The sequence below is a fragment of the Scyliorhinus torazame genome, chromosome 20, assembly GCF_047496885.1.
Source record: "Scyliorhinus torazame isolate Kashiwa2021f chromosome 20, sScyTor2.1, whole genome shotgun sequence".
In the NCBI taxonomy this organism is placed as follows: Eukaryota; Metazoa; Chordata; class Chondrichthyes; order Carcharhiniformes; family Scyliorhinidae; genus Scyliorhinus; species Scyliorhinus torazame.
The window spans coordinates 17,209,620-17,224,141 of NC_092726.1; the positions used below are offsets into that span (position 1 = coordinate 17,209,620).

Genomic DNA, 14,522 nt, shown 5'->3' on the forward strand with positions numbered 1-14,522 from the left:
CTCCCACTTAACACAGAATGCAGATTGAGGAATGATTTACCATCTTTGGAGAGAATGGTTTCCCAGTCAAAACGTGGCTTTTGCCCCGACTATCGGACTTCTCTTTCTTGCAGGAAGCAGGAAGGTCAACAAGCAGATTCCTAGCATATTTATTACCTCATGTTTGCAGTGCATCACCACCCCTGAGAGTGCTCTGCCTTGGCTGATGGATACGTTAACAATTAACCTATTTACCTTCTTCTTGGTAAAATCTCGGCCCCAGCCGAGACTCAAGGGAATTTTACGGCCCCGTCGCAGTGGGGGAAGGGGTGGTAAAATGCGGCGAGTAGTTCAAAGGTCCATTGACATCCACTGGATTGGAAAATCCCGCTGGAGGGAGGAACCTTATAATCAGCGAGAGTAGACACTGCCTGGCTATATTCCAGAAAATTAAAGCTCTCTTGGGAAAGAAGGATCGGCGAACATCTTATCAATTCCAACACTTTTGTAATTTTGAATGCATGTTACTGATCCTTTCCAATAATCTATTGACAAGTCCCTGGCGAGGGTAGGGAAGAAGGTTTACCAAGATGAGAGGAGAGGAGAGGTTGGGGGAGCTGGGATTATTCTCCCCAGAACACAGAAGGTTCGAGGGAGACTTAATAGAGATATTCAAAAATGTGATGGATTTTGATAGAGAGAGGAGAGAGAAATAGTTTCCTCCAGTGAGAGGATCAGTAAGCAGAGCACACAGCTGTGAAATAATTTGTCCAAGAACTAAATTGGGAGAAATTTCTTCACGCAGAAGGTCGTGAAGATCTGAACACACCACCTGGAATCAATTTCCTCAGAAATTTTGAAAGTACTTCAAAATAATAATTTGCAGGGTCAGTGAGAGAAATAGGATATGGGCCTAAATTGGAAAGATCTCTCAAAAAACCAGCACAGGCACACCAAATAGCCACCTATCTCCTCTGCTGAAACCTTCTACGACTCTGATCCATAAGCATGCAATCCAGTCCTTTCACTATTTAATTTGATGAGCAGCAACTGCCCATTACAAGTAATAGACAAACTTTTCAATAGGTTCAGGACAATCATAAAATGAGTTTCAGCTGATAATGCCCCAGTCGTTTCCAACATTATCAAAGCTTATGGCCGGGATTCTCCAACCACCCCCCACCCGCCCCCGGCTGAGTCGGAGAATCTCCGGGGGAGGGGCGCGAATCCCGCCCCACCGCCGGCTGCCCTATTATCCGGCGCCGTTTTTCGGGCGACGGCGGAATTCCCGCCACGGCAGTTGGGGGCCGTTGACAGCGGCCCTCCCGGCGATTCTCCGGACCCCGATGGGCCGAATGGCCATCCAGTTTTGGCCAATCCTGCCGGCGTGAATTACTCACCTCACGCACAGCAGGACCTGGCAGGTTGTACGGGGGCAGTTCTGAGGGAGGGGAGGGGGTATTCAACCCCGGGGGGGCCCCCATGGTGGCCTGGCCCGCCATCGGGGCCTACCGATGCTGCGGGTGGACTGTTTCCATGGGGGCCTTCTTTCCTCCGTGCCGGGCCCCTGTAGGGCTCCGCCATATTGCCCGTGGGCTGACCGGAGAAGAGAACCCCCGTGCCTGTGTGGAAATACACCGGCCGTTCTGCGCATGCGCGAACTCACGCCAGCCCTTTGGCGCCAGCTGGAGCAGCGCCAACCACTCCAGCGTCAAACGAGCCCCCGAAAACTTGGAGAATTCATCACTCTCGGGGGCTGTTGACGCCGGAGTGGTTGGCGCTGGCTCTCCCGCCGGCGTGGGGACTTAGTCCCCAGAAGGGAGAATCCCCGCCTATATATTTGTGTCTTGGACTAACTCAGTAATCCTAACCTGGTCCTTTAATTATGAATGTGTCCATCCCTATTTTCAATGTTTCTTGAAACAAGTAAATTCAAAATCGATGCACTATTTGTGAAGCAGTTTCCTGCAGCGTCTGTGTATACCCTAGCAATCGATGTTCCCTCTAATTTTCCCTACCTTCAAAAGGAACTTCCCCTGAAAACTGCAACTAATCTGGGTGAGTCATTGGTTCGAACCAGAGTGTTTTTAAAACATTTACGCAGACACTGAAAAGAGGTTTTCACAAAGCTTACTTTTTCTAACCACAGTGTCTAAATTTTGTGGCAGCTGTGACCCAACTGTGCTCCGTGGTGCAAGTGTAGGTCACTGTTTCACAAGAGGAAAATTTCAGCAATCCGGGTTAGGAGGCATTTGCTGCTTACATTAGCCAATGCATTTTGTCACATTCGGGATCCGAAGATCAAACAGATAGCATAGGAACCGGTTGCATTCACACACAAGTGAGGAAGTTCAGTGTTTAGTTCTGAAGTGCACTAGCATTTTTCTGGGTTTGTGACAACGTGCAATTCCTCATTTCGGTCTGGATTTGGAATTACCCCACACCATCACAGTGCACCTTGTTCAGTTAAGAAGATGGTTGAGGACCTATACTATGACATTGCACAGTCCGTGCAGAAAACTCACCCCACTTCTGTTCTGTTGGCATCTTTCCTTGGGGGAAAAACAAGTTTATCCTTAACACTCAGAAAGAGATCGGTCACAGTTTGTTATGTGGAGGTGGAAAGTACTGTAAAAACTCAGTGTCTAATGGCCAAATTTGAATGAAGGCCCCAAAGAAAAGCACATTTCAAAATAAGAACTGCTCCCCTGAAAAGTCTCTTTTGTAAAATCTCAACTGTAATATGGGAGCGATTCTCCGGCCTCATTGCACTCTTACTCAGGGGGTGGGGGGCGTTGGTGACTACTCACTTGTGCTGCTTGGTATAGGTCGTTGACCTTTTGCCGACACTGGAGGCCAGTCCTCCTGGTCACACTCTCGCTGCTCACAGCCGCTGCCACCTCCCCCCAGGCAGCACTGGCTGCACTTACCTCCAGGACCCTCGGGAGAACAGGACATCCCTCCTGGCCTCCACTGCTTCTAGGAGCCTGGCCAGATCTGCATCCCTGAATCTTGTGGCCGGTCTCCTGGCTGGGGTTGGCTGAGCAAGAGCTGCTCGACCTTGTTAGTGGGGGGTTGGCGAGCATGGTGCCAGCAAATCAGCTGCCGAGCCTTCATTTGCAACGAGAAGCCTTTGGGGCCTCGTTAAGTAGACTAATAAACGTTGAAGGGCGTTGCCGGCCTCGCTGGCAGAGCGTCGGGAGTCCCGCAGCAGTAGCCGTTCGCCACCACACTTAGAAACCTTTCTGAAGAATCCTGCCCCACGTCTCCCGGATATCGAAAGAAAACCTTTCCTTAATCTGGGTCCACCGCTTGGAGGTTTCTGGCTCTTCCAGGCCAGTACTCACATGTCAGCTTTCAACTTTTTGGTTTATTCTGTTTTGCTTCATCCCCCAAGGTCTTGAAGCTTTCAATTTTCTCCCGAAGATTTTAGGCCATCTTGAAAACGTTTCCTGAGCCATTTCCCCACCATATTGTCATTTGGCTAAGATGAGCGTGCGATCAGGCGTAATACTTGGATCTGGTATGTCTCTCTTGTGGGGACCATGAATTGGATTCAATTTGAATTGTTTTTTTTAGAGCAGGTAAGGAGCTGGATTAGGGATTTGCCCCTGTCCACACTCTGAGCTCTGGCCTTGTAACTCTGATAAAGTTATAAAAAAATAAAATAACATTTTAAAAAAATTATCCAGTTGACTGATGTCCCTTAAGGAAGGAAATATGCCTTCCTTACCCTATTTAGTCTGTAAATGACTTCAGATCATAGCAATAGGGTTCATCCGTAACTGCCCTCTGGGATGGCCTCAGAGGTAATTCAGTTGTATCCACCATCTCCTCAATAGCAATGAGGGATGGACAATAATAAACGCAGGGCTCAGTGTCTGTGGCTCCAGGAAAGGCAGTATTCATCAGGCTTCCCAATCCTGTATTGGTTCACGCTTCCTGAACAAGGTCCAAATTAGCCACTGATGATCATGTAACTGTCATTCAACAAGAGTTACGGGTCCCAGGAGTGGAGGACAGAGAAGCGGTTGGAGGCAAGGAGAAGATTAAACTCGAAGATTGACATGAAGCATGAATTGTGCAGTGCAATTGATGTGAGGCAGTTGCTGCAACTTGTGAAATGTGCAGGGCAAACAGACCGCCGTAAATCACCTCCTATCAGGGAATGAGCTCTGTGCACTTGATTCAGACCATCACGCGGCACGATGACATAGTGGTTAGCACTGCTGCCTCACATCTCGAGGGCCCAGGTTCAATTCCAGCCTCGGGTGACTACCTGTGTGGAGTTTGCACTTTCTCCCCGTGTCTACGTGGATTTCTTCTGCGTGCCCTGTTTCCTCCAACAATCCAAAGATGTGCAGGTTAGGTGGATTGGCCAAGCTAAATTGCCCTTAATAATGTCCTGAAATGTTACTGGGGTACGAGGATAGGGTAGAGGCATGGGCTTAAGTCGGGTGCTTTTTCCAAGGGTCCGGTGCAGACTCGATGGGCTGAATGACCTCCTTCGGCAATGATCACTGCCCGACTGAGAATCTCAATTTACGACTTTCTCCGGCTGCAGTAAGTCTGCAGACTACAGGAGCGCCAGCACAAATGCTTACATAGCTTTTGAACTCAGTTTGGTATCAGTGGCTAGTTCTTCCGCACAGGGTTGACGTGGCCTTTCCCAGACAAGGCTGTGCACCCCTTGCTTCAGTGCATTCAGAAGTTGGGTCACTTTTTTTGGTCAGTTTCACAGTCGATGTGCAGCTGAAATGGCTTTGCACCAGCATGGACATGCAGAGCAAGTACAGCAAGTGTGAGGGTCTGCCTTTCAGCTACGGTTTGTGGCTATTGGAGTAAACCACCTACCAACAGCATTCTGCTCAAGCGATAATGGGATACTTTGCATGGTTGTGTGTAAAATCTGTAAAAGGCCCAGTCATGTGAAACTACAAATCCTGAATTTTTCACCCATCACTCAGTGGGCTTGGAAGCGGACTCGAAAGGAACGCAGCCCCAGCTGTGATTCGCCCTGGTGCACAATTCCACACTAGCTGACTAATTAACGGCCATCCAGCATGAAACACACTTTGAGGAAGGCTGAACGGTGCCAGGCTGGGCGGGCGCCCAGAACAGGGAGTGTGCAGGCTGACCTTTGCTTAAGGGTGGGTACAGGGAGCTGCTGGCCCATATAAAAATAAATATTGATGCTAGAATTATGCCACCAGTGTCTCGGCAGCACAATCATGCACACACAGTGGATTATGCCACCAAGGCTAGTAGGATTCACACCAGCTTTTCACCGAAGTGACATTTAGTTACATTTTGGGAAAATTTTGTCCATGAAATAATGCACTCCAAGTGTAGAGCCTTCAGGCTGAGAATTTGTCATTTGAAACTAAGACTGCCACCACTCTGTACGTTTCCATCATGTAGTGCTTGAGTTTTCTGCAGTATTTATAAGCAGGACTGACAGTCAACATTGAGATTTTGACCATTTGCAAATCTCAAGGAGAGTTCTCCTTAAGTCATTGGAAATAAGAACTTTCCTCAATTGGGAAGAGTTGATGGGAAAATCAATGGCTTCTTGCCTGTCATTTTCTGGTCCATTCTCTGGGCCTATGAATTCCCATGCAGAGCTCCCTCCGAGCATTGCTCCACACTGGATAGGGGAAATCAGCTCAACTGTTACAGAACGTCAGTACTCCTTGCTAAATACAACCTGCCATCGATATTTGAGATTTAATCTTTTTAATCTAACTGTTTTTTGGTTTTCAGGTCAGTGAAGCTACTGCAAAGCAGAAACCAAAAGTTGAATTTTGTTTTGGTAAGTGTTTAAGTTTGACATTTAAATATAAACACTGTGCACCTTTAATTATCCTTGGAATCTCTTTAAGTCTCATTGGGCACTGCCATTATGTTGTACAATGGTCCTGCCGTTGTGTTGGACGAGTGACACGTTGAGAAATATATTTCCTCCCAGCTGCGAAATTCAGTTGTTCCAAAGAGGTCTGCACCCAAACCACTGCTCTGTAATTCTGATCCTGTCAGGAACCTTTGGCTATGGGGGTACCTCCTTAGCACTGACTTGACCTATTGACTCTCTTGCTGCTCCTAAATAAATAATCTTTTATTGTCACAAGTAAGCTTACATTAACACTGCAATTAAGTTACTGTGAAAAGCCCCTAATCGCCACATTCCGGCCAACCGGAGCACCCGGAGGAAACCAACGCAGACACGGGAGAACGTGCAGACTCCGCACAGACAGTCACCCCGCAGGGAATCGAACCTGGGACCCTGGCGCTGTGAAGCCACAGTGCTATCCACTTGTGCTACCGTGCTGCCCCACGTGCTGGTACGGGAATTGAACCCGCACTGCTGGCCTTGTTCTGCATCACAAACAAGCTGTCTAGCCAACTGAGCTAAACCAGCCTGTCTCCATTTGTCATACAAGTAAGAAAGACAACATTTTGAAGGTTCCAGTTAAAGAGAAAAATATTTCGAGCAACTTTGGCTATTTCATGTTTGCTGTTGTGCGTGTTGCACAGACTTCAAATCTGTTCTGCTATCACCTTGTAACCACAATCCATCTGCTTCAATTTACCATTTCTGAGCTGCAATGCTTATAATATTTGCACATGAACATAACCAATTATTGTTATATGACAGGTGCTTATCTCTTAAGCAAATGTTCAGAATCGTACGTGCCACAGCTCAAAGAGTTATTACATTTCAACAAGGCTTTTGGGAAAGAACAGACATGCTGCAAGTGGTGAATGGGTTGAAATCTCAGTTCTATGAGCTATATTTCCATTCTCATTCAAAACATGCTGTTGGCATTCTCGATTTCACCAATATTTATCTCTGGTTACTGGATATTTCCACCAGGCCATTTTTCGAACCCCAACAATTGCCACATCATAACCTGAAATTGTTGAGCCTCGATCTTTGAAATTGAATTCGGTAAATTGAATTGGGTAAAAAATTATGAATAGGCAGACAGCCTAACTCATTTGGAAGAACTTGGACAGGCTAGGCAAGTGGGCAAAGAAGTAGCAGATGGAATAAAATGTGGAAAAGTGGGAAGTTGTGCACTTTGGTAGGAAGAATGGAGGCATAGACTACTTTCTAAATGGTAAAAGGCTTAGGAAATCAGAAGCACAAAGGGATTCAGGAGTAAATTTCCCCTTAATTGGAAAAAAAATGAATTGGATACTCGGAATTTACAATGAAAAAGAAAGAAGGCAACGTCAATGTTAGCATTCACGTTGAGAGGGCTAGAATACAAGAGCAGGGATATACTTCTGATGTTGGATAAGGTTCTGCTCAGACCCCATTCGGAGTATTGTGAGCAGTTTTGGGCCCCGTATCTGAGGAAGGATGTGCAGGCCTTGGAGAGGGTCCAGAGGAGGTTCACAAGAATGATTCCTGAAATGAAGAGTTTGTCATATGAGGAGCAGTTGAGGATTCTGGGTCTTTACTTGTTGATGGTTAGAAGGATGAGGGGGGGAGCTTATTGAAATTTACAGGATACTGTGAGGCCTGGACAGAGTGGACGTGGAGAAGATGTTTCCGCCAGTAGGAAAAACTAGAACTCGAGGACACAGCTTCGGACTGAAGGGACGATTCTTTAAAACTGAGATGAGGAGGAATTTCTTCAGTTTCAGTGAATCTCTGGAACTCTGTGCCGCAGAAGGCCATGGAGGCCAAATCACTGGGTGTCTTTAAGACAGAGATAGATAGGTTCCTGATTAATATGGGGAACAGGTGTTATGGGAAGAAGGCAGGAGAATGGGGATGAGAAACATATCAGCCATGATTGAATGACTGAGCAGACTCGATGGGCTGAATGGCCTAATTCTGCATCTATGTCTTACAATCTTATCATATTCCATCTGCCGTGTTCTTGCACACTCACTAAGCCTGTCCATACCCCTTGAAGCCTCTTTGCATCATCCTCACAACACACATTCCCACTAGGCTTGTGTCATCAACAAATTTGGAAATATTAAATTTTGTCCCCAAATCCAATTTTGGTTCCCAAATCATTTCAGTCCTGAAACATCATAGCACGAATTTCTCAGGGTAGTGTCCTCGGCCCAACCATCTTCAGCTGCTTAGCAGTGGCTTTTCCTCCATAAAGTCGGAAATGATGATGTTTGTTGATAATTGCACCTTTCATGGTCCCTCAGATACTGAAACAGTCTTTGCACTTCTGCAGCAAGACCTAGACAATATTCAGGCTCGGTCTGCAAAGTAGCAAGTGCCAAACAGTAACTATCCCTCCCCATGGCATTCAACTACATTGCTATTGCTGAATCCTCCACTATCAATATCCCGGGCGTTACCATTGACCAGAAGCTGAACTGGACCCAGCCATATAAATACTGTGGCTACAAGAACAGGTCAAAGGCTAGGAATTCTGCAGAGAGTAACTCACCTCCTGACGCCCCAAAGCTTGTCCACCATCGACAAGGCACAAGTCAGGGGTGTAGTAGAATACTCTCCATCTTGCCTGGTTGAGTGCAGCTCCAACAACACTCAACGAGCTTGATACCAGCTGCTTGATTGGCACCCCCTGCACAAACATTCACTCCCTCTACCACCGATGCACAGTGGCAGCGTGCGCACCATTTACAAGATGCACTGCAGGAACTCACCATTGGTCTTTCGACAGCAACTTCCAAACCCATTATCTCTATCATCTAGAAGGAGAAGGGCAGCAGATACATGGAAACAAGCAAGCCACTCATCATCATCCTGACTTGGAAATATATCACCGTTCCTTCACTTTCTCTGGGTGCAGGAACTCCCTCCCTGACAGCATTGTCGATGCACCTATACCACATGAACTGCATCGGTTCAAGAAGGTGACTCACCACCACCTTCTCAAGGGGAAATTTGGAATCATAGGATCTCCACAGTGCAGAAGGAGGCCATTCAGCTCATTGAATCTGCACCGACACACCGGGCATTCTACTTAGGTCCCACCCTGTTCCTGTAACCTAACCTACACATTTTTGGACACAAAGGGACAAGTTAGCATGGCTAAACCACCTAACCCTCTCATCTTTGTCTGTGGGAGGAAATAGGAGCACCCAGAGGAAACCCACACAGACACAGGGAGAACATGCAAACTCCAGACTGGAACCGAACCCACGTCCCACAGTGCTAACCACTGTGTCACCTGTCGCCTATGTGCCACCATGCTGTCCCGATGGGCCCAGCTGGGAAAGAAATGCTGGCCTAGCCACCAAAGCTAATCCCATGAATGAATATAAAGAAATTCTAACTCATTGATATAGATTTTGAACAGCTGTGGCCGAAGTACTGATGCTTGCGGGTACCTCACTAGTTACTGCCTACCAAGCTGAGAATTACCCATTCATTCCTACTCTCAGGTTTCAGCCTGTTAATCCTCAATTATTTTACCCCCTATCCTGTTGACTCCAGTTTTGTTTACCAATCTCCTGTGTGGGACCTACTCAAAAGCTTTCTGAAAATCAAAATACACCACATCCACTGGTTTCCCCTTATGTATTCTGAGAGTATCATCTTTAAAAACTCCGACAATTTGTTTAACATCTGCCCAATCAGATCATTATTTTCTAAGGGCCAGATCTACTGGCCATGTTACGCCCAAAAGAAAGCGCGGCACGGCGCAACAGGACCAGTAGATGTTGGGTGATCCCCTTTCCAGAGTCTAACCGACTCGCCACGCCTCCCGAGACCTAACACAGTCTCGCGAGACATTGCGATGTGGAAGGGTGGGATCACTTTTGGGGAAATCTGCATATTAGAGTGAGACAGCTAGTTTCACTCTAATATGCATTCCCACGAGCTACCCAAGGTGTGGTATATAATGGCGAGTGGAGCTCCTCAGTGCAGAAAATGGGATTAAGTGCGGTCTCAGCTTCGCGCGTTCCCGGCTGAGGTCCCCAATCTACCCGAATGGCCGTTACAATAGCACGGTGTTACTCAGCGTCGAAAAACACCCGGTTAATCACGCCTTACAGGACTCTGTTTCCATTTGGGTAGATCATGCCGTAAGTGACTCGTCATCACATTTTTTATAATAGATTCCAGTACTTTCCTTAATACTAATATCAAACAAATAAGTCTGTTGTTCCCTGTTTTCTCACTCTCTTCTTACTGAAACAGTTACATTTGCAACCTTCCAATTTGCTGGCACTGTTCCAGAATCTATGGAATTTTGAATGATGATCACCAATGCATTCACTCCTCTGTGTTTTTGCGGTAGTGGCCCAACTTTGGCTGGCGGCGGTGGAACCTTCTCGTCCCACCATTGTCAACCGGAACCGGAAGATTCCACCAGCAGGAGTGGCCATAAAATTCCGCCACTATCTATTTTGCCTCTTTAACTACTCTGGGATATAGACCGTCGGGTCCCATGGATTAACAACTTTCAGTCCCATTAATGTCTCCAATGTCATTTTTTAATGAATACTAATTTCTTTTAGTTCCTCAATCCAGCTCGGCATTTAGTTCTCTGTTATTTCTGGGAGGTTTTTGTAACTTCTTCTTTGAAGACGGACACAAAGTAATGATTTAGCTTCTCTGCTATTTCATAATTTCCCATTATAAATTCTCCTATGTCTGCCTGCAATGGACACAGATTTGTTTTTGCTCAGCTTTTATTTTTACATACCGAAAAAAGCTTTTGCAGTTACTGCCGTGGATGTGTTCTATTCCCTGAAAAGCAGAGGACAAACCTTATGGGTTAACAGCGGTTAAGAACTGCTAAAATAATATCACACAGGAGGTGGCCTGTTGTTACCCTGTGGCTCAGTTAGCAGCATTTCTGTCTCTGAGCTGGAGGGTTGGTTAAATTCCACTCCCAGATTGGTTGGCCACGGTAGGAGCATTCATGGCTTAAAGCAGGTTGCTAATGAGCCTGTAGGATCCTTCCACCATTCATCAAAAGAGAGAGAGAAGAGTATGTAAATACACAATGCTCTAGGCTTCAACGTGCACGTTGCCTCAGCAGGTTGGGCTGCTTGAGGAACACTTGGCTCAGTTGGCTGGATGGCTGCTGTGGATCAGATTGGTGCCAAGAGTACAAAGTGTGTTCCCCTTTCTGGCTGGGGTTGATTCATACAAACAAGGAGCAGGAGTAGGCCATTCAGCCCCTCCAGCTGCTCTGCCATTTAATTAGATCACGGCTGATCTCAAATCTGCAACAAATCTGCATCCTGCCTCCCCCCCGAATCGGGACCGGCTTCCTTCCTTGTGGTGTTGTGGGTTAGACCTGCCTTTGGGAGGAGAACTGAAGAAGGTGTGGAGGCTTGTTAATTGGCCTCCTCCTGTAAAATTTATACCAGCGGCACGACTGGAAGGCTTGAGGTGGGGACCTGGACCTGGTATTGAATTTGGGGTTCCAAATTCCCTGGGAAAATTGAGCCTAAATGTCAAAAGTGTGCCCTGCTGATGCAAAAATAAAGTCAAGCAACCCCGAAATAGCAATGAAAAATTGGACACAACTTTATATTAAGGGTAATGTCAAAGGCTTGAGAGATGGGCATAAGGCAAGCAGGGTTTATAAACATTTAAGTCATGTATAAGACAATTCAACTAGTCTGATTCTTCAGACCTGGGGCTAGGCCCTTTCTGAGTAGATGAATTGGCCAGATTTCACATAGAGCTGCTAGTGAGCTGAACTGACGTATACTGATGTGCTGATAAAGCAGGTGTTATAAATCAACCACAAGCTAGTAACGGATGAAAGAGTACGTGGGCAGGTTGTTAAAGCCAACGGAACTGTCTCCACATGTTCCATTTTATGTGACCTTTCAGCTTGTCTTCAAGTGTAGAAGTCTGATGTGAGCCAACATCCCTCCTCAACAGTAACAGCCTGAGACAAGGAAGTACAGAATGTTCTGTTTGCTTGTGACAGCTCTGTTCTATGGTTATCTGAAATTTCAGAGGTTCCAAGTGAGTTTTTCTTAAAGTATGCCACCGTCACCGACAACTATTTTTGGACATTGCAAACAGTGTGGCGACTCCTGTGATCTTCTGACCAATTACGTACACCGCCACCTTATGTGGCAAGTGCTAAACTGCCCAAACCTCTATGCATCCACCTCATGAAATAGCGAGTCTCACCTCTTTAGCTAACTCACAAGTGACTTGCTCTGTTTTGTCCATCAGTGTCGTGTTTGGATCACTTTATTTTTCTGTTCTGTTTCTTCACCTAGAATGGATGTGCAAGTCCCCATGTGACTTCCCCCACTTGCAACATCCCAGGATAGCAGAGGTCAAATTGACTGCACCTCATTTGTGCGAGCATGACCATGAATCGATATCTTACCACTTCACACCACTGACCTCCATTGTGGATAAATGTCTTGAATTCTGCAAACTGTTGTCATGTGAGAGTACCTTTAAGAAATGGGTGTTTAAGAAATGTACCTTTAAGAAATGGGTGTTTATCAGTGATGTCAGAGTGTAGATGGAGCTGGGCTGTCTGTCAGCTTTTTACTTTCGTTTTAGGCTGTTTGCGGCAGGGTGCGTTTTAGTCTCATTTTCAGTGTTGGAGCTGAAGCCAGACCAAACAGGTGTACTGCTGTTCTCTCTGCCATCAAAAGACTATCTCTTGATCATTTGGTGAATTCAGAATTATAAATGTAGTGAATGTAAATCTAACGTGCTTCTGTTAAAAGGTGTTTCTTTTGTCTTCTGGATGTTGTTCGGGAAGTTATTAAGTATTACTTAGTGTTGCATTCTTTGGGGGTTGTATTTGAATTGATGGTTGCTAAGATGTTCACTGTATGTTTTAAAAAGGTTAACTTGAGTTCATAGAATAAACATTGTTTTGCTTTAAAAAATATTTTTCCATTTCTGCTGTACCACACCTGTAGAGTGGGCCGTGTGCTCCCCATACCACAATCTAGTAAAAGTTGTGGGTCAGGTGAACTCCATGATACACTTTGGGGTTCTCTAAACCCTGGCCCAGAACACTGTTTACTTGTTTCATGCACTGTACATGTATATTAATGTATATTGGTGGAAACAGTGAAGTTAACTATTTCTGTTTGAATTGCAGTTATAAATGCAGGACTACGACGCTACTTTCTACAAGCCAATGATAAGAATGATTTACTTGAGTGGATTGACGCCTTAAACAAGTCGTGCAAAATTACAGTAAGTTCTTTTTTTTCTAATGTTCCTGCTCCTTTCAGTATCTTGGACCACATGTTGTTGTCATTCTGCTCATCACTCTACCCTGTAGTTTGAGTTGTAGAGGACATGCATCCTTCTCTCACACTTTGCTTCAGCCCATACCAACTCAGGTCAAACTCTAAAGCAGCAGTCGACTTGCCTTCAGAATGTTTCAGTGGAACAGGAGAAGGCCATTCAGACCCATTAGGGTGCTTCGCCATTCAATCAGATCGTGGCTGATCTGTTTCGTAATTCCATTTTAGCTCCAATATTCCTTCATGTCATTATTGAATTTAAAAACCTGGGGGAGATTTTGTGGCCATTCTCGGCAGCGGGATCTTGCTGACAGGGAACCACCACCGTGTGTTTCCTGGTGACAAGGCGTGGAATCAATGGGAAATCCCATTGACAGCGATGGGACCAGAAGATACTGGCACCGGCCAACTGCGGGCTGCCTCCGACCACTAAGAAGCACGCTGCTGGGAGGGGGGGGGGGCGCAGAAAATCCCTTCCCCATCTCCATCTAAACCAGTCTTGAAAGCCCCAGCTGCCCAAGCATCAACAGCCAGATTGACACAGCATGCATCCACAAATGCAAAGATTAAAAACAGAAAATGGTGAACACTGACTTACAACAGGTCAATTAGTGTCTGGGGAGAGAACAGATAAATTCACCTTTTTGGGAGGGACTGAAGCTTCAGAAGAGGCCGAAGAGCACGTTCGTACAATCAGGAAGACATGGCAGAGGAAACAATAAATTGTAAACACACAGAGACAGCCCGAGATGTTCATGAGTGGGATGATGTGACTCGTTATCTCAGTCTTTGATAAATGGCAGTGTATCAGCTTCAGCCAGAGATACTCAGGTTAGAGGGCTGAACACATGAACAGGAATTGGTGCAATATATAAACAGGTACACAAGGCTCCGGGGTATAGTGAGCGGAGGAATACTAAGACACCTCAGTGAGCAACAGACATTAGACATTAATAATCAAGTACATAATTACTGAGCATCAACCTCTGTAACACAGTCGCATAGTGCAGCAAGATATGGGTAGAATTAGAGCTTTACTCCGCTTTGACGTTCTCGCCCGGCCCTCAACCTTTTGTACTGAATGATCTTACTTCTGATTTCAAAATGACTTTTCCCCCTTTTATTTATTAACCCAGCCCCAATTGTGTCCCCCACCCTTCCACCCTTCATTTTCAAGCCTGCGGGGTTGGAGTTTGGATGCATTGAGGATGTAATGTGAGGTTCAGGGATAGAACATAGAACATTACAGCGCAGTACAGGCCCTTCGGCCCGCGATGTTGCGCTGACCTGTGAAACCACTCTAAAGCCCATCTACACTATTCCTTATTGTCCATATGTCTATC

The 14,522-nt window shown here is 46.0% G+C and overlaps 1 protein-coding gene across 1 annotated transcript in view; it reads left to right on the top strand.

The window, feature by feature from the left end:
* Positions 1 to 14,522, top strand: part of LOC140396918 (pleckstrin homology domain-containing family A member 2-like) — a 152,380-nt gene that overhangs the window by 82,351 nt on the left and 55,507 nt on the right. The window contains exons 4-5 of the mRNA XM_072485847.1: positions 5,743 to 5,791; positions 13,029 to 13,126. Of these exons, the coding sequence (XP_072341948.1) occupies positions 5,743 to 5,791; positions 13,029 to 13,126 (147 nt within the window). The remainder of the gene's footprint in view (positions 1 to 5,742; positions 5,792 to 13,028; positions 13,127 to 14,522) is intronic.